General features: G+C 56.0%; 2 protein-coding genes across 2 annotated transcripts; one reads left to right on the top strand and one right to left on the bottom strand.

Annotated features, from left to right (window-relative positions):
• Window positions 1-2,047: 2,047 nt before the first annotated feature.
• On the top strand, window positions 2,048-8,626 carry C25H1orf232 (chromosome 25 C1orf232 homolog). The gene is made up of 4 exons (XM_032802828.2): window positions 2,048-2,134; window positions 4,006-4,092; window positions 6,097-6,194; window positions 7,622-8,626. Exons 1-4 carry the CDS (start codon window positions 2,048-2,050, stop codon window positions 7,920-7,922), a joined length of 573 nt encoding a protein of 190 aa, XP_032658719.1. The 3' UTR covers window positions 7,923-8,626.
• Window positions 8,627-12,184: 3,558 nt separating this feature from the next.
• Window positions 12,185-20,630, bottom strand: FAM110D (family with sequence similarity 110 member D). The gene is made up of 2 exons (XM_032802826.2): window positions 20,575-20,630; window positions 12,185-15,410 (listed from the first exon to the last, which is right to left on the bottom strand). The coding sequence occupies exon 2, from the start codon at window positions 15,104-15,106 to the stop codon at window positions 14,039-14,041; it is 1,068 nt and encodes a 355-aa protein (XP_032658717.1). The 5' UTR covers window positions 15,107-15,410; window positions 20,575-20,630; the 3' UTR covers window positions 12,185-14,038.
• Window positions 20,631-20,967: the final 337 nt, after the last annotated feature.

Below are 20,967 nucleotides of genomic sequence, written 5' to 3'. Positions count from 1 at the left end.
AGTCTTATTCTCTATCCCCTTTTTAATGATTCCTAACATCCGGTTTACTTTTTTGACCGCCTCTGCACACTGCATGGACATCTTTAGATAACTATTCACAATGACGCCAAGATCTTTTTCCTGACTCGTTGGAGCTAAATTAGCCCCCATCATATTGTAATTTAGCAAGAAATAACAAACTGTTGTATGTATCAAGCAGGAAATGTACTAACAAGCTTTAACAGGACTTTATTTTTACAGTGGAAACCTCTTTACCAAGCTGCTGCTGCACCCTCTGTAACTCTCACTCTGCCTCAACTCCTCCCCTGTCCTTCCTGTGTCCTGGCCTTGCAGACTCCCAACAGCCGGTACTCCGAGTTCTAATAATTACAAGCAACATCTAAACACCACACAAACCTAAAAATGTGGTTGTGGATTTTGATTTTCTAAGGTAATAGTGTTTGATTGGGGTGTGTAAATTCCCCGGCAGCGTCTGCAACCTTCTGCTTCCCCCTCAAGGGGAGAATCTGATACTGACTAGAGAACCAGTGATCCAGCCTGTTCTGCTCTCTCTGCCCAAGCAAAGTGAGGGTCAAAAGGCGAACAGCACAAATGGTGACAGGGTTTTAACCTGAGGGTGACCTTTGGAATGGGGAGGTGCATGGCTGCCACTTTGGGTGAGGTCACCGCTGCACTGAGCTGGGGGCTTCTCAGCAGGACTAAACGCCACTGGAGGTGGGTGTCTTAATGGCATGAAGTGTAGCAACTACCGAGTCATGCATTTTGGATACATCTGTCAACCCACAACAAAGGAGTGGCTGTCAGCTAGCCACCCATGATCACATTACCTCTCTGCTTAGGAATCAATAATACATACAGGCACATAGTGATGGCAGACAGACCTCTGTCATTCACAGTGAAACTTAGGTAGGGTGGTAGAACAAAAGACACCCCCATACCAGACATCAGGGTCTTGCCACTCTGGACCACCAGTGGCCGTCTGCCTCCATGTCCCTTCATTTCATGTGTGGCGGGCAAGAAGCCCCTTCCTCGTAGACTGCAGCTAGCTGCTCTGCTGCTACTCCAGCTTTGAGTTCTCCTCCATCGTTGGCAATTTGCATAGACCCAACTCCAGAAAGCTTTCGGTCCCTGAGGGGAAACTAAATCCGTGAATGAGAAGAGGTGGGTTTGCAGGGCCGGCGACTCCTAAGGAATAATTTAGCTGCCGGACACTATTTTCAGCTGGTTGCTGAGATACTGTGTTCCAGGCGCCCCGTCTCAGAGGGGATCAGTTACAGGCCATAAACAATGAAGTGTAACACAAGAGCTCAGCCAAGCTGGGATGACACTGTCTGCAGGCCCCGGGAGGGGGTGGGGGCTGCGCAAGCACCTCACCCGGGAAGCTGCAAGACTCTACAGGGGCAGGGGAACAGATAGTAGGCAAGAGACAGACCTTTATTGCAAAGGAACATAGATGCTGACTGGCCCGGCATAGACTCAGGAAGTGGGATGGAGACGGTAGCTGTGGCCCAGGAGAGAGCCCCCCTTTGGGAACAAGACAGAGGGGATGCATGAGGGGCTAGAGAGAACCTTCTCTTGGGGGAAGATATGGGGGGAGCTGAAGGACAGGGAACAGCCCCTCCAGGATCAGGCGGCTAGAACTCCCCACAAGCCCACTGACCCTGTGTCTAGGAGCCCATTGGCTTTCTGGTTCAGACCCGGATCAAGTTCCTCTTTGTGGTCTGAACTGCATATTGAAGGAGGCCCCTGCAATTTTAATGAAGACACCAGATCCCAGCAAGCCCCCGCCGGTGCCAGGTACGAGTTTGCAGCACTCTCCAGCATCCCGCCAAGTCCCTAATTCCCCGCAGAGCCCTCGGAGCCGCCGGGTGCAGCTGTGCAATGGCCCCCCCACCTCTGCCCTAGGCACGCGGGGCACAGGAGCTGAGCCAAAGGCTGCCAGGCACCACATAGACAGAACCACCTAAGCCACAAGGAGCCTGCTTGTCCGAGCCTCTCCTGCTACCGGCTGCCACTGGGCCTCAGGGCCAACCTCCCGGCTGCCACCATGACTCAGGGATTCTGGAAAGTCTACAAGTCCAAAGTGCTGCAGAGTCTGGGCAGCGAAGTGCAGGAGGAGGAGTTCAAGGATGAGGTAGGGACAGCCCTGGCAGGGGCCTCCGGCCTCTATCGCTGGCCATAGGGGCAGGCAACAGGGGTTCCCAGCTTTTCTTCCCTGAGCCCCCAGGATCCCCGCACAACCCCCAGCTCCATGCACTCTGGTACCCTGCGTCCCCAGGATCCCTGCCCAGCAGCCAGCTCTGCCTGCTCTGGTACCCTGAGCCCCCAGGATCCTCACACAGTCCCCAGCTCCACCCGCTCTGGTACCCTGTGCCCCTGGGATCCCCACACAGCCCCTGGCTCCATCTGTTCTGGTATCCTGAGCCCCCGGGATCCCCACCAAGCCTGTGGCTCCACCTGCTCTGGTACCCTGCACCCCGGGATCCTCACACAGCCCCGGCTCCACCAGCTCTTGTACCCTGAGCCCCCGGGATCCCCACACAGTCCCCAGCTCCACTCGCTCTGGTACCTTGTGCCCCCAGGATCGCCACCCAGCCCCCAGCTCCACACTCTCAATCCCTTTGGCACTAGCCTCTCCCAAGCCACATTGGAGTTTATTCATCGATTCCCAGACTCAGAGAGTCACAGCACACAGCACGGCCACTGCTGCTGCCACATCTAGTCTCTGGCAGGACAACGGCTGTTGGAGTCCCTACTGCTATGGTCACAGCCAGTGCAGCAGCCACCACGCTACCTGCCGCTGCTTCTCCTTGTGCTGTTCCTCCCTCTGCTGCTGCTGTTGCAGCCTGTGGCAGTCAGTCACTTTCTGGCACCCGGCGTTTGTACCCCGGCAGCTGCCAGCCACTTCAGACGCTCTGCTTGGTTTGCCCACCCTGTCCCGGTTTTTGGCAGGGCTGCTGGGATCTGCATTCTGGGCGCTGACAAATCATTCAGTTAAAAAGAAAAGTCAGATCCGAGCAATTTGGACAGTCTCGGGGTGAGGCAAACAGGATTGGGTTTGTGTCCTTCAGTGCAGCGAAATACTAACCCCGCCCTGGCCCCTGTCAACTCAGCACTGCTTGCTACGGAGCAGGGAGAAGGACCAGGGGTAGAGGGGTCAGTGCTCTAGGGGTCGCTGAGCTCGGAGAAGAGACGATTCTTTTAGCATGGCAGATGGGGCATGGAGAGACCTCGCCTGGTCACTTTATCTTCAGTGTGGCCAAATGGCATGATTTTTGGTGTGTTTCTTAAAGCCCCAGCTCCTGGAGTCAGGTGATAACGCAAGACTCTCTGCTTCCATCTATTCACACAGGGTGGTTTGAAGCAGGCCCAGATTAGCCAATGTGCATTTGCACAAGGCCCCTGTCTCAGAGAGGCTCCCCAACCACTGGAAAAAACATTGGTTATGGTAGAAACAGGGGAGGATGGAGCGCCACCCACTTAGGTTTGGCCCAGACCCCCCCTAGACAGATCCTGAAGCCCTAGGCAGCTGCCTGGTTTTCCCACAGCTAGTTTCTAACTGAACTGAACTGTCTAGGTGAAGGCAGGTGAGGAGACCCCATTTCCATAGTGCGTAGGGCCCCTGAATTCTTTGATCCCGCTCTGGTTTGAGGGCTTGACCTGATTCTTTGCAGAAGGTGAGCTGCAGAAGGAAGCTTCTGTTCAGTAGGGAATAGACAGGAGATGCCACAACACTGAGCCTGGGTCACTGGGCCAAGGAGTTCCGCTAGGTCCAGGGCCAAACGACTGAGGAATTCTGGTGGAAGCTGCTTGCATGGGGAATAGTTAGTGCATGGACCAGACCGAATCCAGAGGCAGCAGCTAGAGGAGGAGGAGAAAAAAATGACTGGGGGGAGGGGAGTCTAGGGGGTGAGAAATCCAGTTGCTAACTTCACTCACCCAGGGACAGGGCCAGCCGGTCTTTCCAAGTGTTGCCTCGTGGCTGATGCTGTGAGTTTGTTTCAGGGGGATAACCCCGAGCTGGTGGAAACCACAGATGCCCCAGTTCTGATGGAGGAGGGATCGAACCCCATCTCCCAGCTGGCACGAAGGGTAAGGCTTCCCCTCTTAGGCGCTCCACTTGCCTCCCAGAGCAGCCAGCTTTCTCTTAGCATCAGACCTCTGGCCCCAGTCACCACACCCCAGCCGAACCAGCCTGGGGCTTCTCCGCTCACCGGGATTGTTTTCAGGAGTCTCCGTAGGTTCCAATCTACCCTGGAGATTTGCCTGGCTTTCTGTCACCCCCTCGGTGCCACCGTGTCTTAGGGTTGCCAACTCTGACTGAAGCTATTCCTGGAGATTTTTTCCCCCTGCCAACATGACATAATGTCATTTTCTTAACATATCCCATGAAACTCTCCTGGATGGCTTTCACTAGTCACCGGGAGATCGATGCCGATGCTGGGAGACTCCTGGCCAATCCTGGAGGGATCTGTGGCAGCCCAGCACTGAAGGACGGTTTGCCTTGCTGCAGCATGTAACATGGGCTTTGTCTTCACTGCAGAGCGCGCCCGGAGACAAGGGGCAGGCGGGTCCCACTGCAGTGGAACGAGGCGAGGCCAAACCCTGGGTGTGGGGGGCTCACCTCACCACACTGTGGTGCAAACAGCCTGGGCCCCATCTTGGCTAGGAGAGCTCCACGCTGGGAAGAAGGCAGTAGAGTGTTGCCCGGCCGAGAGGGCAGTGCTCCAAGGGGAAAGCCGGATGCGGGATTAAACGTGCAATAACGTGTTGCGAGAAAGCAGGCAAATCAAACCAGGCAATTATAAGGAGGACGCAAGCCCTCTGGCCCTAATACTAGGGTTCCCCTGGCCACAGGTTTCTTTAATGAATGTGAATTAGCAGAGACAGGTGCATTTGATTTGATCGTTGCCTGGTCTTTCTTACACGTGGCCTTAAAGAAACAGCCCCCTCCAAAGGTAGACAGCAAAGCACCGGTGCTAGTGCAGAGCCCGGCCTAAGGCGAAGCGGTCGCAGATAATAGAAAGGGACGGTAGATCTACAACCACAAAAAAAAAAAGTCATTTGAGTGCCCAGATCCCCCCCGGGGGCATTTTGCCTGTCTGCTGGAGGCCCTGATCACCGCCAGGCCTGGGGGCTGCTTCCACCCAACCTGTTGTTGGATCACAGCTTCAGAGGGCTCCGAGAGCACTGAGTGCTCTAGAAATTAGGTGCTGTGTTGTGGCCCTGGGCGCCCAGTTGTATCCAGGGACCCGTTACACTGGTTGTATCTTCCCTCCAGAGTCAGCCATCCCCTCCCCGGACCAGCCGCATTGGCTCTGATCAGTGTCCAGCCAGCCTGGCTCGAGCTGCTCAAACCTTCGCCCCTTTGCCACCCTGATGGGCAGAACTCCCCGTGGGAGCCTTCTTGCTGCAGTGGGTGGCAGGTGCCCATAAACATGTGGAGGGGGTGGTTGAGTCTCATGGGGGACAGGCAGTGTGAGCATGGAACCCAGTCATATGCCATCATAATGTCTGTGTTGTCCTTCTAGGACCGAGGTGGTCCAGTCCTGGACCCGGGCCCCATGGCGCCAGGCGCTGTACAAACAGACCACAAGGCTGGTTCCTGCGCCAAAGAGCCTACACCCAGCCTAACAAAGGCGAAAGGCAAACACCCCCTCGCCTGTGGGCTTCTGGGGTCTCTGCTGGCTGTTCCTCACCCGCACAATGGCCAGTGAGGTCACTCAAAGGGGGGCATGGAAAACAAGGGGGCAGTGGGCATGCAAAAGGCTGAACGGGGCAGAGACCCCCCCTTCAGAATCTAGTGTCCATCCCCTGCCTAACCTGGGACGAGGGGCTGGAGTGGAGACTAGCACTGCTCTTTTGGGGGTGGGGGGGATGCTGAGGTTGCCAGAGGAGGAGGGTGATTCTTTGTGGGGTGTGTCCTTGAGGCTAGTCTGTGTGTGGAGAAGGACAAGGCAGAGGAAATACATTCCTGCTGCTTCAGTCCCATAGAGCAAAGCTTTGGGGCCTGTTGACGTTCCCAGGGCCCCACGTGAGCTCAGCCAAACCACATTAGCTCCACTGACCAGTGGTTTCCCCCTCTCTGCTCTGCAGGTCCAGGGGGCTGGCGCCAGAGGCTGGAGGAGCATGTCATCTCTGTTCAGTAGGGAGGATGAGCACAAGCTGCTGACCCCCGAGCCCTGCGCTGACCAGTAAGACTGATGCTCGTGTCTGGGTCGTAATGTCTCCATCGGGCTCCCGTCCTTCTAGGCAGTGCCCAGCTAGACATGGCCCAGCTTATGGTAGGGCTGAGGGTCTGCCACAGGCCTGAAGACCAGGCTGAGGGGTGGCTTTGGGGTGAGACTGGAGGCAGCGAGGTACACGCGAGGTACAGAGCAAGGATGCATGTACGGCCCTGTGACGCCTGAGCTCTCAACCAGGCAAGGGGTCCTCTCAAGTCCAGGATCACAATGACCCTGTTATCATTGACCTGGATTCCAGTGAGGGCTTAGGACTAAACTCATCCCTGCTGTACGTGGACCCCACTGCCATTGATATCAGTGAGAGCTACACCTGCTTACCCCATGGCTGAGACTGAACCCGAAACCGTCTCCTACAACAGCTCCCTCAGCTATCTTCCCGCCCCTGCTTCTACTAGCCAGGGGACATGATGCACGGGCCACTCAGATGGCCGCTGGTGAAGGCTGAAGGCAAGAGAACCACACCCTGCTGCTATCTTGCCCTGGTCATGTCCATGTGGAAGTCTGTCCAGGTGGTTCCAGTGCTGGATGCGAAGTGTTTAGATCTAGGGGCATTTCCTGGCCCAGGAGCCAGCGTAGGAGGAGAGAGAAGAAATGACCTGGAGATCCAGCAGGTGCCTCAGTCACACTGTAGAAAAGTGACCCAGTTCCCATGTGCTCCTTTGCCTGTGTGGAGACCGTTCCAGCCTCCTGGCGGGGTGGTCTCGGTTCAGCCCCAAGAGCCAGCAGCTTTGCAATAAGAAGCTGCCTGTCCCACCCCAGGGGGCTCTATGTGCAGATCCTCCCAGGCCAGGAGAGTTCAAAGCCCCCATTCCGAGCATCTCCCAGTCACATAGGCAGGTGATCCTTGAGCCCAGCAGCCAGCTGTTCATCACCGTGCCCACATGGCTTCAGCTGTGTCTATAAAACCCAGAGCCGGGCTGGTGCCTGTGTTCTGGCCCTATGTCTAGGAATGGGGGCTGGTGTTCGGGTAGCCCCCGTGCCTTAATGAGAAGCCATGCCCTTCCCAACCAGGCTGGTTCAGTAACATCTGCTGAAGGGAAGCCTGTGGCTCAGGGATTCTTATTAAACTACAGTGACGCCTGTGCAAATCTCTCTCGTTGCGCTCTAGCAGCCTGCCAGACACCAGGACTCGGCCTCCTGTCTCTGCCACTTCCTGGATCATTTTGTGTGTCTGTCTATGCCTCTCCTATACAAGCTCAGTCTCTTCCCTGTATGTTGCAATACTGCCCGACTCCCTCTTGCTGCTCCTCCCTCTCTTTCTCTCCTTGATGCTCTCCCCTGCAGCGTGCTGCAGCTGTTTTTCCTCTCTTACGTGTGTCCGGATCTTTATGCTCAGATGCTTCCCGCCCCCTAATCTCCCCATCTCTTGCTTCCAGCCCCCTGGCACTAAAGCCAGCAGAGTCGCCTCCTGCAGGTAAGACGACGTCAGGGTTCTGGGATGTCTTTGCCTCCAAGTGGCAGCAGGCCTCTGCGCTGGACAAGAAGACGGCCCAGCCTGAGTTCAGCGAGCCAGCGGCCGAGTTCAGCGGGGCGCCAGGGGAGCCCCTGGGAGAGGAGCCCACTTATTCCAACAATGGCAGCGACCTCCAGGAGCCAGAAGAGGGCGCCTTCAAGTGGGGCTTCCTGGTCAGCAAACTGGCTGAGATAGGGAATAAAAATGCCCCCAAGGGTAACTAAAGAGGAAGGACCTTTCCCATCAGCCTCAGCACAGGGCCCCTCGCTCACTCAGGAGGAGAACACCCAGCATTTGAACCCTTTCCCTCACTGCAAAGGAGCCAGCAGCACCGTCAGCCTAGAACACCCACAGTGTGGCTGCAGTATCCCGCCCCCAACCCCCAGGGTCTGTCCCTGTGCGCTAAGGGGCTGGACTGTTCAGCGGCTGATACCCTCTCCCTCTGGGGATCCCTCCCAGCCTGCCCTGGGTGGAGAGACTAGAGCGTCTCACCGGCTTTCCCACTCTCCGAGTTCTGTGGTTCACACGGGGACATTGGTTGCCCTGGGCTTTGCTCACTGGAATACCTGCTGGGCCTGAGAACGTGGCTGGGCATGGGGAATCCAGTGCTCTGATGCTGAAGGAGGGACCTGCAGGGTTAGTCTGTCCTGGAGCCTTGCTCCCCTCGCCTTGAGTCAACAGCAGCACTTGGCTTGGGAGTGCAGAGCTCGGGGTAGCTCGTACCACATGGGCATCTTGGGGACATGGTGGAGGTCCAGCCGGCACCCATCATGCCCAGAAGAATCATGTAGGTAACGCATTGAAACTCAGCTGAAAACAGCCCCCTGGATGACCCTGGTGCAGCACTGGCCTCTTTGCATGGTATGGATGAGGTTCCCACTGCAGGGAAGCTGTTGTCAGAGCGAGGTCTCTACTAAGCTCCCCCCTTGTGTTCTGTACCATTTGCACTGTCAGGGAGAGATTCTGGGACCACTCCCGTGTGTGACGCATCTCACAGGGCTAAGCACTCCCTACCTGTACTGTACAACATGCTCACAGCCTAATGGTTAGAGCAGGACCAGGGCTACCAGGTTCTTGTCCCTGCTCTGCTATTGACTTGAATTGCCTGACTTTGGCCAAAGCCTGTAAGAAGGAGCAGGTTCTTCATGCCTCTGGGTTAGTGTTTGGCTAAGGAGTGCCAGGAACTCACCCTCCAGCAGGAAGAGTTCTGGAATTAGATGTTCATGGTGGCTTGTGAATTACTGATCCACAGATCCTTGTAAGGCCTGGATCACCCAGCCGCAGGGAAGCGACCCAGCCAAGCTTCCCTGCATGAAACTCTGTTTCTGTGTCTCAGACCCACCATCGCACATGAACGTTCATCATGTCAAGGCCCTGTAGATACACAACCTTGGAGTCCACTTTGGCCGTGTAGAGCCACCCATCCCAGAGAGGATTAGCAGTGAGATAGTCCATCTCCCACAGCTCAGAACTGATCACCTAGAGGGGCAGGCTCAACGCGCCCATGCAGCCCCCTCTCCTGAGCTAGTTTCCAATGGGGGAACCCAAGAAAGAGCGAGACTAACATAGCAGGCCAATACACTGCGAGGCACTCGCCCACCAGGTTCTCTCAGTCTTTGGTCTGGCATCAGGGAGTTGGCTACCGAAATTTAAGACAGATTCAGTTCCTGCCTGGGCTGCATCCCAGCCTTTCAAAGATCTCTACAGTCGTGCACAGGCCAAACAAGCCCTGCTCCTCCTGGGGAAGAGTTCACCTTCCCTGCACCCAGAGAGGATTCAGAATCGTTGACAGCAGAGGGGGGTGGGCCACACAATGTAAAGGTTCTGGTGATATGCAGCGGTGTTCAGGGCAGGGCATATAAAACCTGGCAGAAATTACAGAGGGGGCACATAACCCCCACATGTGCCCCCTGCCCCATGCAGCGCTTCTGTCTGCATCTGACACTGAGATGTAAGTATTTCTTTTTCCTTCTACACAAAGAGCAAGGCTTACAGAGCACATGAGGAAGATCATATGGCCAGGGAAAGCCACCTCACCAATCAGAGCCTCTCCAGCCTTCATTCTTCTAACGTCTGTTTTGCCTATGCATTAAAAAAAAAGGGGCAGGGGGGATAAAGACCAGGCAGGAGCTGGGATCTCTGGGGGCTGGAGCAGGAGTGGCTTTAATGTAGCACAGGGCCTTGTTAACCTTCTTGCTAGTCCTGGGACATGGTGGGAACCCTCGATCCCAGTAGTGCCCCACCCCTCCAATTTCAGGTTCAGAGGATGTGGGATCCCACCCAAACTCCTGGCATGGGAGCTGGCCAATGAGGTTCTACAAAAGCACCTCCACCCCCTCTGCATTGCCCTATCTCCACTTACAAAGCCCAGACCCAGCAAGCCCCTTGCCTCACCTCTCAACTCCCACTGCTGGCCTCAGTGCAAGGGAGATAGATTCCATGTGAATCCTGCAGCCTAGACATTAGCTCCTGGCCCAATTTTACATCCTCACCCCCCTCATCTTTAATTTCTCCTTAACAGTATAAAGCATCCCCCAACCTCCTTCCTCCCCCAGTTCTGCAAAAAAGAAAGATCATCAACATGGTAAACTTTTATTGAAGTGACCCTGACACGGTCGTTGTTCCTAGAGAAGCCACTAGGTGTCAGTAAGCGCAGCATGAGAAAAGCACCCTGAAAAGAACTGATCGAACTCCTCAGTTTTCATTCATAGGGTGTGAGGCCAGAGAGGCCCATTGTAGTTCCCCAGCCAGACCTGCCTAGCCCCGCTCCAAGGAGGCCTCGGTAAGCGTAAAGAGCGCTGTAGCTAGAATGCCAGGTAGAAGCACCACAGTTCAGAAGCTCCAGCTGATTAACTTGAAGCATCATCTGTTCCTCTTGGCTGCACCAGCGAGGATGTAACTTTCTGAAGAAGAGCGGTGGCCAGCTCAAAGATCTCAGATTCAGGGCTGCCAGGCCGCTCCCAAACACGAAGTGGAAAGGTGTTAGAATAGACAATGACTGTCCCCGACCATTTTCAGGGTGGAGAGAATGGTCTCCTCAGAGGGCCCCCTACACTATTGAGATCCTGATTTTTAATCAGTAAATCCAGGTGTTATTTGCTAACAGTGCGTGCCATGCAGCAGAGGCACCTGGCTATAAGAAAGGACAGCTCAAGCCATACACGGATTAATTGCTGTGACTCTGGTGCAGTGCTGGGCCCCAGCACCACAGGCATCGAGCCATGTCCTCTAGGAGTTGGCAGGACTCCCGTACTGTGGGTCACATGCCAACCGGGAGCAGGAAGCACAGTGCAAAGCCGGAAGCGTGGATGGCCAACGCTGTTGAGTGCTTGGCCTCCCAACCTGGCAGCTAGTTGTGGCAACATTTAGGATAAACATGGCTGCTATGAACCATACCGAGGCCCAACAAACTCATAACCCAAGACACAGAACACGCTTTGGACTGTTCCAGTTCTCAGTCAGTCACAAGAGGGGTTCCTTTCAACCCACCATCCTAGAGGCAGGGGCTCCATCTTGGTTCTCCACCTCTTTCCACTCAGGGCACTGCTTGCCTCTTAGCTGCCCACACCCAAGGGGCTCCTCTTCCATGGCCCACCAAAGAGAACCACTCTCCTGTTAGCCATTCCTCCTGGCCAATTACAGGCCTTCTGTCATAAACAGATAGCTAAGGGTTAATGTTTCTTTTGCCTGTAAAGGGTTAACAAAGGGAACCAAACACCTGACCAGAGGACCAATCAGGAAACCGGATTTTTCAAAGCTCAGGGAGGGAATTTTTGGGTGTGTGTCCTTTTGTCTGTGCCCTCTCGGCTATGAGAGTGATCTCTATCTCCAGGCTTCTCTAATCTTCTGTTTCCAAGTGTAAGTACAAAAGTAGAAAGACAATAGGCTTATATGTTTTTTTTGTATTTACATGTGTGTAGTTGCTGGAATGTTTAAATTGTATTTCTTTTTGGATAAGGCTGTTTATTCATTTTTTCTTTTAAGCAATTGACCCTGTATATTGTCATCTTGATACAGAGAATATTTTTGTCTTTTTCTTTCTTTTTAAGACCTGTTGGATTTTTTCCCTAGTTGGAACTCACCAGGGAATTTGTGGGGAGGAAGGAAACAGGGGGGGAAGGGAAACTCTCTTGGTGTTAGAGTTGCAAAGCTTACCTTTGCAGGGACTCTGAGTGAGGGTGAAAGAAACTTGATCTCTCTGGGTTTGTGTTTCAAGGAATTGAAGCGGGAAAATCTGGGAGGAGGTAAAGAGCAGGAAGGGAAGTGGGTTATTTCCCTTTGTTGTAGACTCAGGGCATCTGAGTCTTGGGGAACCCCAAGGAAAGATTTTGGGGAGACCAGAGTGAGGCAGGCACTGTAATTCCTGTCTGGTGGCAGCGCTATCAGATCCAAGCTGGTAATTAAGCTTGGAGGTTCATGCAGGCACCCACTTTTTGGACGCTAAGGTTCAGAATTGGGACTTATGCTTATGACACCTTCTCACTAGAGCCAGCGGTGGGGCTGGCTGGGAGAGTCCTAGTGGCATGAGCCCCACCTTGCGTTCTAAGTCAAGCAGAAGGTGTGGCCCCAAGAGGCAGCTGGGAGGCAGCTGCCACTGCCCAGGTGGAGGGCGGGGGATGAGCAGAGGACATGAAAGGAGTCAGTCGGTTCAGCGCTCCCCTGAGATAACCTGACTCCTCTTCCCCTGCAGATTAAAGGGAGCCATTTATCACAGCAGAGCTTCTGGAGCACACGGGCGCCAGAGCCCTCCTGCAGCTGGAGGAGGAGGGCACAGGTCATAGAGGTGACCGGGGCTCCTGAAAGGATGAGTAAATCATCCCTCAGAGCGTTCTCAGACAGGTTCCTGTCAGGCTGGAATCTGCACAGGCTGGAAAGGATCATCCTGCTCCTGGGAGCTCAGCTCTGCCCTGCGGGGGCTGGGAGGGGGAACCAAGGCTAGGGATGGGGGCCAGTGGAAGTTGCTGAAGGAAAGGCTGCTGTTGGGGGTGGGGGGTGGGGAAGGGGCCTCAGGAGGGCAGAGCCTGTTGGCATCTTCCCGCAGCCCCCAGGAGGGAACTGGCCCACCAGCTACGGGCAAGCAGACTCCAGAATGATGCTGAACTCTGCCGATGGGAGAGGGCTGGGAGAACTGGTGATGCTCTGTACCCCAGCCTGAGCATGGCCATGATCCCAGCATGCCCCACTGCCATCCAGGCACTTCCCCTCTGTTGGCTCCAGCAGGAAGAGGACAGTCAATTGCTCAGAGCCCTCCTCAGTTCGCTCGGCCACGCTGCTCCCACGTGAAGCGCAGGGGGAAGGCAGAAGGGAGTCTAGAGAAAAGCAGACAGAACGCAGCTCTGACATATCCTCACTGTTGGGCAGAGATCACATGCGGCAGGATTGAAAACACAGCCAGCTTTATTCAGAACTTTTCAGATCCAGCCAAAATGAAACAATTTATCTTGAAAAAAAAAAAAAGTTTGACAGCATGGGGGGCTCCCGGGGCTGGCACAGCCAGGTCCCACGGCTGCAGCCATACACCTAAACATCCTCCAGCCTGGTAGCGTTACGCCAGCTCCTCTGGTCATTCCTGGATCCCTCAGTGAGGAAGGAGCCCATGCAGCCAGAGGGTCCTTTTCTGCCCTTCTGACCTCATCCACCGCAGAGCTGGCTGCATCAGTGAAGGGGCCAGGCCGAGAGCGTAGCAGCAGAGAAAGGGTTAAAGGGCCAGTCAAGGGGGACGCAGGGAGTGGCCAGTTTGTCTCCCCCTTCCAGTCCCATTGCTCCCACACTCAGGTGCCAGGACCAGTCCCAAGGGGGAGCTGAAGCAGGGGGCAGCCCAGGGGGGCTGCTCCAAGCCCCCTCCCCCAGCACAGTTCCTTCCCTGGGCACATTTTAAAACATCATTCAAAAGAGGAAAGTCTCTGTTGAGCACACGAGCCCTGAGTTGTGAATGTCACCCACACCCCCTCCCCAGCTCAGCAGGATTAGGCCATGCAGTTCTGGAAGCACCTGCCCCCTCCCCCCCAGCATTTACATAACAGTCCCCAGTTGGCAGCCCCAGTGCGGAAAGGTACTTGTGAGTAGCTCCACATACCCCGGGCAGGAGCCAGCTCAGGGCACCTTCACCCCCACGAGCATCTGCTTCACCCAGGGGCCAAATGATCTGCCCGGTTCATGCCCCAGGCCACCTCCTGCCCGCACTGAGAGCGACTGGGCAGGGGGGTTGCCATTGCCTTCGCTGGAGGCAGGACTGGCGGGCGTGACCAGTGCCGGGAACCACCTGGGCTGGAGTGGAAGTCGCCTGTCCCCAGCCCTTGAGACGGGATGGGGCCTCTGTAGGCCGGCCAGGGCCCTTGCCTCAGACCGTGGACTCCCTGGCCATCGCCCAGGCTCTCTGGCAGCCATAGAGCCACTTGATCACCCGGGCGTTGCGCTCGATAATGGAGACGGTCGAGCAGCACCGTGCGCCCAGCTCCTCCGCGTCGGGCCCCGCTTCGCAGCCGCTGGAGTGGGCAGGCCCGCTGCGCTCCGAACCGGCCGAGCCTGCACTCCCCAGGAGCAAGGAGGAGGCCACGTCCCAGCCAGCAGGTCCAAACCTCTCCCTGCCCAGCACCTCCACCAGGTCCCGGTCCAAGCCGCAGTAGTTGAAAAACCTCTCCTTCTCGGAGAGGGGCAGGGAGCAGCCTCGGCCCAGCTCCCTCTTGGCCTCCCTCGGGCCTGGTCTCGACTCGGGGCTGGGCAGGTGTGTCTGGCTGCTGCGTGGAGGCTGTGCCACAGGGTTCACGTTCGGGCTGAAGATGCCGCCCGCTGAGCTCTGTGTTCTAGCACCCTCCTTCTCCACCGGCACCCACACCATGGGGGTCTCATCTCTCTCCGGACCCTGCTGCCCGTCGCCCAGGCCCCTGGAGGAGGGGGAGCTGGGGAGTTTGTCTCTCAGAGGCCCCTGGAAGAGCCGCCTGACCAGGCCGGAACCCTTGGCGTTCTCCGTGTTGACGGTCGTGCAATCCCGTTTCTGCCGGTAGATGATGAGCGAGTCGGGCCTCAGCAGGCGTTTGCTGCTGCCCTTGCGCGCCACGGGGGACTGGGGAGAAGGCAGCAGCTTCCTGGGGCCATTCTGCTTGGGACTGTCTCTGCCCAGCTCTGAGCTCTGACAGATCTCGTGACACTGGTGGAGAGTCAGGCGCCTCCTGCTGTGAGGGGAAGGCCGTGGGGGGCAGTTACGCAGCACCGGCTCCTGCCGGCTGTTGATCACTTGCTGGGTTTTGACATACTTGGCTTTGTCGGCTTCCAGCCTCTCCACGGCACTAGGGGTACGGCCCCCGCTCCCCACCTCCATCTGCCTGCGGAGATACTCTGGGCCCCGGTTCAGCAGCCCCAGGGGCGATGTGCTACTTGCAGGAGACACAGGCCTCATGGTCTCGTGCATGTGCACCTCGGCTCTCAGGAACAGGGTACAGTGACCTGCAATGGGAGGCCCCTCAGGGGAACCATAGCACGAAAGCCCCGAACCCCAAATCCACACTATTCTAAAGCCAGCCCCTCAAGTGGGCCACAGGACACCGATGTGGCTCTTCACCCAGAAGCCAGAGCCTGTATCCAGACAGGAGAGCAAGAGGGGCTTTCTGGCACCAGCTTCCGTATCCGCAAGGAGCCCCAGAAGCCAGCTTTCTGCTCCTTGCCCCACTGCAGGAGCCAGTCCTCAGTGACCGTGGGGAAGGTGCATTCAGCTCCTGGAAGGAGAGGAGGGAAGTGGTTAGTAATAGGAAAGTTGTTGCCACTGCCACCAGCAAAGGGCCCTGCATGGGTAACGGGCAGCTGCCATCCATCCCCAGGCTGGGGAAGGACCTGGTCCCACCGCAGGAGGAGTTTGTTTGTGGGGGAAATGGGGACGCAGATAATGTAGCACCCAAGTGTCCTCCAGGAGAAGGACCATTTTGAGCAGGAACCATCATCTCAAGGGGAAGCCGCCCTCCAACTGGGTCATTCACGCACACCCCATCTCCCCCTTCCTGGCACTGTGGGCACAGAGAGATGCCCCACTTCCCACCAGTGTAATATGGCACCCAGGCTACAGCCCCTGCCCCCCAGCTCCACTCTGCCTGCTGCCCAGCTGCTGCACATGGCTGTGGAGGAGGCAGCCAAGAGGGGCCCGTACCCAGCACAGCAGGCAGTGGTGTGTCCAGCTCAGCTGTATCAGCCGGAGATGGAGCAAAGCAGGAACCTTTGGATGAGGCCCTGCAGTCAGAGAGACCGGGGAGGGGGCAGCCCAGAGCTGCTGCCTGCTGTGTGGCTCTATGGGAGATGGATCAAGGATTCAGGAGCAAGAGGAAGACACGAGCCCGGGAGGGGGCGGGGAGTCTGTTCAGGCCCCACCTCCCCCACAAAATGGCAGTAGATGAGGGTTCTGGTTTGAGCCTCTCCCCCTCACCGTGGCAGGGCTGGGCACCCAGACAGCCCAGAGCCCAAGACGATGGGGGTAGGGGAATGGAGGAGAGGGAGAGGAGGAGAATGCACAGGCGAAGGGGCAACCCAGAGCTGAGGAGAGGGGCAGTTGGGAGCAGGGAAGGAGCTTGATTTTCTTGTCCAGTAAAGGGGCCGGGCTAGATGCCCTTGTGAGCCACCCACGCCCGTGGCTGCGTTCAAGGCACCAGGAGGAAACCTAACTACCGCATAGGGCCGCAACTGAAACACTGACGAGAGGGAGGGGGGCACCTTGGAGGAACAGGGCAGCCGGCCAGGGCTGCAGTTTCAGGGAGGGTTTTGATGCCACCTCTAGATGCGTCATGTAGTTCAGAGTGGCGTGGGTCAGGCTGCTGAGGGGCACAGGCATTTTTCAGATGGATACGAGGTCCCCCTCTCCCCGCCGTGACAGCCCCTGATCCTCTGAAGCATGGCAGCAGACAGGATGCTGGAAAAGAAGTCGCAGGCTGATCTCTGCTGGGATGCCAATGCCACCATGCTTCAGGCCGAGTAGGAGCCAAGGAGGGCACACGGCCCAGCTCCCAACCTGACTGGCTAGCTCAGAAGCACAGCAAAGAGACTGGGAGAGGACAGGAGACAGCAGCAGGCTTCTAGGTGGGACTAATCGGTGCAGGAAGAGGAAAGCACTGAACAGCCTGTGAAGTCGCCTGGGTTATTGCAGAGCTTCCAAGAGCAACTTAAACAGGAAAAAATATTGGAGCCAGCAGCCTTATCTTTATATACCCAACGGTAGCAGAACAAAGACAATCCGGTCCTCAAGTGCCGCAGAGCCACCCATGCTTCCCGGCAGCCCCCAGCACTGCCGGTGCTACCTTCGGGAGCCAGGTTGGAGCAGCTGGGAGAGGAGGAACCAGACGGCAGGAGGTGGAAAAGCCACAAGGGCGTTTCTGGCTCCACTCGCCTTCCGTGTGGCTCAGAATAATCACAGCGTCTGAGCGGCCCCGGGTTGGGACGGGCTCCCTTCTGGGTTTCCCTTTTCAGAAAGGAAAACAAGAAAAAGGCTTTTTTTAAATCCGTCCAAGTCTCAGCCGACTGAGACACTGACTCCACAATGGCTGTTGAGGGCTAGAGTCCCCACGGAGGCAATATGGCCCGGCAGCTCAAGCACCAGACCGGGAGTCGGGAGACACAGGTTCTACTCCGAGCTCTCAGCTGCAGGGTAACCTTGGGCATACCACTTCCTCCTGTGTCTCTGCCTCAGTTTCCCCATGTGGCTTGACTGTTTAGATTGTCAGCTCTTTTGGGCAGGAATTGGTTCTGACTGGGTGTGTCCGCAAAGCCTCCAGGTGCTACTGTAATAGAAACAAGCACCCGTCTAGTTGCCCAGGATAAAGGGTCCCAGAACCAAAGAGCCTCATCCTGGAGCAGGTGGGCCAATCCCAGAACCTTTAAACTTTGCAGGCTCAGCTCCCAACCATCTCTCATTCACATCAAACAAGCCAGCGACCAACAGGGCTTAGAAAGGACAAGATTCCACCCAGCTTTGCCCCATGACTAATTCCTAATTCATAGGAGGCCCTAAATGAACAGCCAGAGGTCACTGCTGGCATCGTGACCACCCGAGAGCCTTTATTAGCCTACGGGGAATAATGGCTCTTATTCACCTCCCAGCTGACCATCCATCCAGGGAAGGACTGGGACAAAGCAAGATTTGAGCCTAAGGGGCTGGCTAATGAGGGGCCAGGGTGCGACCAAGGCAGTAAATCTGGTGCTGAAGTTGACAGCAGCTAGGGCAGGGGGCCTGGAGACACATGCAGAAGCTGTAAATGCCCCAAGCAGATGGTTTCCTTTAACAGAAGAGACACAAATGGCACTGGACTGAGGGGCTCTTCAGCAGTGACTGATCGGACGCTAATGGTTAACCAGCCTGCCTGCCCCAGGCAGGCACCATTCTCTGCCCATTGCTGAAAAAAAAGCCCGTCTACACTCTGAGTTGGATTCCCACCCCCCACAATTCCCCTCCAGCCTGCCAGGGAACATGCAGGACAAACCCCCAGGTAACCTGTCACAGGAACACTTCACCCTTCTCAGCCGAGGAGCTCCAAGCACAAGACAAATGAGAACAAAATAAACTTTTCAACATCCCCCGGAGGCACTTCGGTCTCATTCTCATTTTACAGGCAGGAAAATGGAGGCACGAAGCAGTTAAGCAAGTTGCCCAAGATCCCACAGGAAGTCTATGGCAGAGCCAGATCTCCCTGGAGCCAAACTAACAGAGACCTCTGAGTTGAGAAGCAAGAGTCTGGACTGAGAAAGAGGCAAGAGCTGCAGTCTGATACTGTGGTAAGGAAGGGATCAGCATCCACCCACCCAAACCCTCCACCAGCTGAGCCCTGGTTCCTTCTGCCTTTCCTGCCATTTAATCCCACCACACATCTCTGACCTGCACAGTCACAGAAAAGACCCCACGCCACCCAGGGAGAGGCTGCCCAGGGTCTGGCGTACCCAGTTCGGTCACACAAAGAGGGGTTGCACAATATATTCCCTGCCGCCTTCCCAGGGGGCATTTCTGATGGAAAAGTTCACTGCCTCGATCAGTCCTGAGTGCAGGAATTTCAACTCCAGCTCTCAGGGCAGAGATCAAGTCAGCAGGGGAGCTAACAGACCAGCTCCCGAGCAGTTATTAGATCCACTGGGGAAATCGAATTTCCAGCCTGCAGGAAATCCCGCTTTCCACATTTGCTTTCATCCCAAAGGAGGAGGAAAAAGTCAAAACGGGGAGAATTTTCATGAAACAAAAAGTTGGAAAGTTGAGAAATTGGGAGAGGAAACGTGTTCTATCAAAGTGAAACACTCATTTAAACCGTTTCCTTTCACGTTTTCCCAATTAAAAAAACCCTAAAAAACAAACAAAAAAAAAAAAAATCAACATTTTTGGTTCCCTTGTGCCGCTCTAGCTGCTTGCATCCATCTGTCATCTCTGGTCCTATACTTAGATTGTCAGCTTTTGGGGGCAGGGACTGTCTCTTTGTCCTACTTTGTACAGCCCCTAGCACAGTGGGCCCCAGTGCATTGACCAAGCCTCACATGGTATCGCAAGACAAACAACCAACAGGTTGCAACCCCATATTTTGCCAGGAAAGTTTTCTACTAGCTCTCCCCAGTATGCTCCAGATAGAAGTGCCACAGCAGATGGGAGTCAAAATGCGATTGTTCCTACCACTGCAACACCACTTTGCTTGGATACAGCACCTTGTGGGTATCCTTAAAGCATTTTATACACATGGATTAAGCCACACAACAGTCCTGTATGTAAAGACAGGTGAGGATCACTGCACCCACCTATGGGGTGGAACACAGCAAGTCTTGACCAGCACACAGCAACACTACACCAACGACTGGGGTAGGAAAAGAAGAATGCTGCGCAGGTGAAACTGCCAGGGCAGAGAGAGAGTTCCAGAATTGGAAGATGGCTAGGACACCAAAGACCAGATTTTCAGCAGAGCTCAGCTTGTTGATGACTGAATGCCCTTGAAAAACTGGCTATAAACAGGAGCTGAATACTTGAAAACAGTACACACACATGCCACATGAGTTGGGACAGCAGCAGCCAGGGCACGAGATGCCTCACTGCCAGGCTCCAGAGCGGAAGACATGCATCTGAAAAGATCACCCCATGCACTGCTCACCAAGGGAAGACTGGCTGTAAAAGCTGCAGGAAGGGTCCCCCTGGGGGCTTTCTCCTGTGGATCCGAACACTGCACTGAAGCCAGACCAAAGTTTCTCCAGCTGGGAGCTTAGATCCCATCCCATGTTATCCCAGGGCCACTAAGATGCAAGGGGGGGAGGGGGGAACTTGCTATAAAAAGCCCAAAGAGCTGAACTTCTGCCTCCCAAACATAGCACTATAAATAAGCAGTTCCAGGGCAGACACTCACCCGCCTCCCTGGCACGTGCCTGGCAGAGACAGCTCAAACACGGGGCAGCCAGATCTCAGCTCCCAAAAGCAACCAGCACAGGCCTCCAGCACCCTCGGGACCAGAGCTGGACACCCGAAGGTGGCATCCACTAGCTAGGGCTGCACAGAGCAAACAGGGCTCCCATTGGAGCCCACAGTAGGGCATGGCCTGCCCCAAGGGACAAGGCACTACGCCCTGCCCACAGAGCCTGGCACTGCCACCCATCTCCCTGTTAGTACCCCCCCCCCCCCCACCCAGGGCCGGTGTTAGAATGGCTGGAGCCTAGGGCAGGAAGCCGAAGCCCGAGCAGCTCAGTTTCATGGGCCCCCCAGTGACACGGGCCCCAGGAAATTGCCCTGCTTGCTACCCCCTAATGCTGGCCCTGGGACCACCCGAGCCTTGCAGCAGAAATTGTGCTGAGCCGAGCAGTGGGGCTCCGCGGCAGGGCAGGGTCGGAGGCTTCAGCAAGCTGTGGTGCCTCAGCACAGAGCGGCAGGGCAGAGAGGGCACTCACCCAGCCCGGCTATGGCATCTCCAGGCAAGCACCAGCTGGTCCTGCCCTGCCAAGAGCTCCCAGGGAACTGAGCTGAGCCAGGGCAGGCAGGGGCTGCTGGATATACATCCCCTCCCTGTGCATTAACCCCTTCCCTCCCGCTCACCCCCAGGCCTTTAACCCCTCCCCTCCTAGCCAGCCTGCATTAACTCCTTCCCTCCTGACCCCACCCAAGCTGCATTAACCCCTCCCCTCCTGACACCACCCAGCCTGTATTAACTCCTTCCCTCCTGCTCACACTCAGCACATTAGCCCCTTCTCTCCCACTTCCCTCTCTCCGCCAAATTTTTCTGCAGTGGCACCCCAGTGCTAACTCTGCCTACCTCTCCTCCCTGCTTTACCATACATACCTCA

The sequence above is a fragment of the Chelonoidis abingdonii genome, chromosome 25, assembly GCF_003597395.2.
Source record: "Chelonoidis abingdonii isolate Lonesome George chromosome 25, CheloAbing_2.0, whole genome shotgun sequence".
NCBI classification, from domain to species: Eukaryota; Metazoa; Chordata; order Testudines; family Testudinidae; genus Chelonoidis; species Chelonoidis abingdonii.
This window is presented reverse-complemented; position numbering and strand designations above follow the sequence as displayed.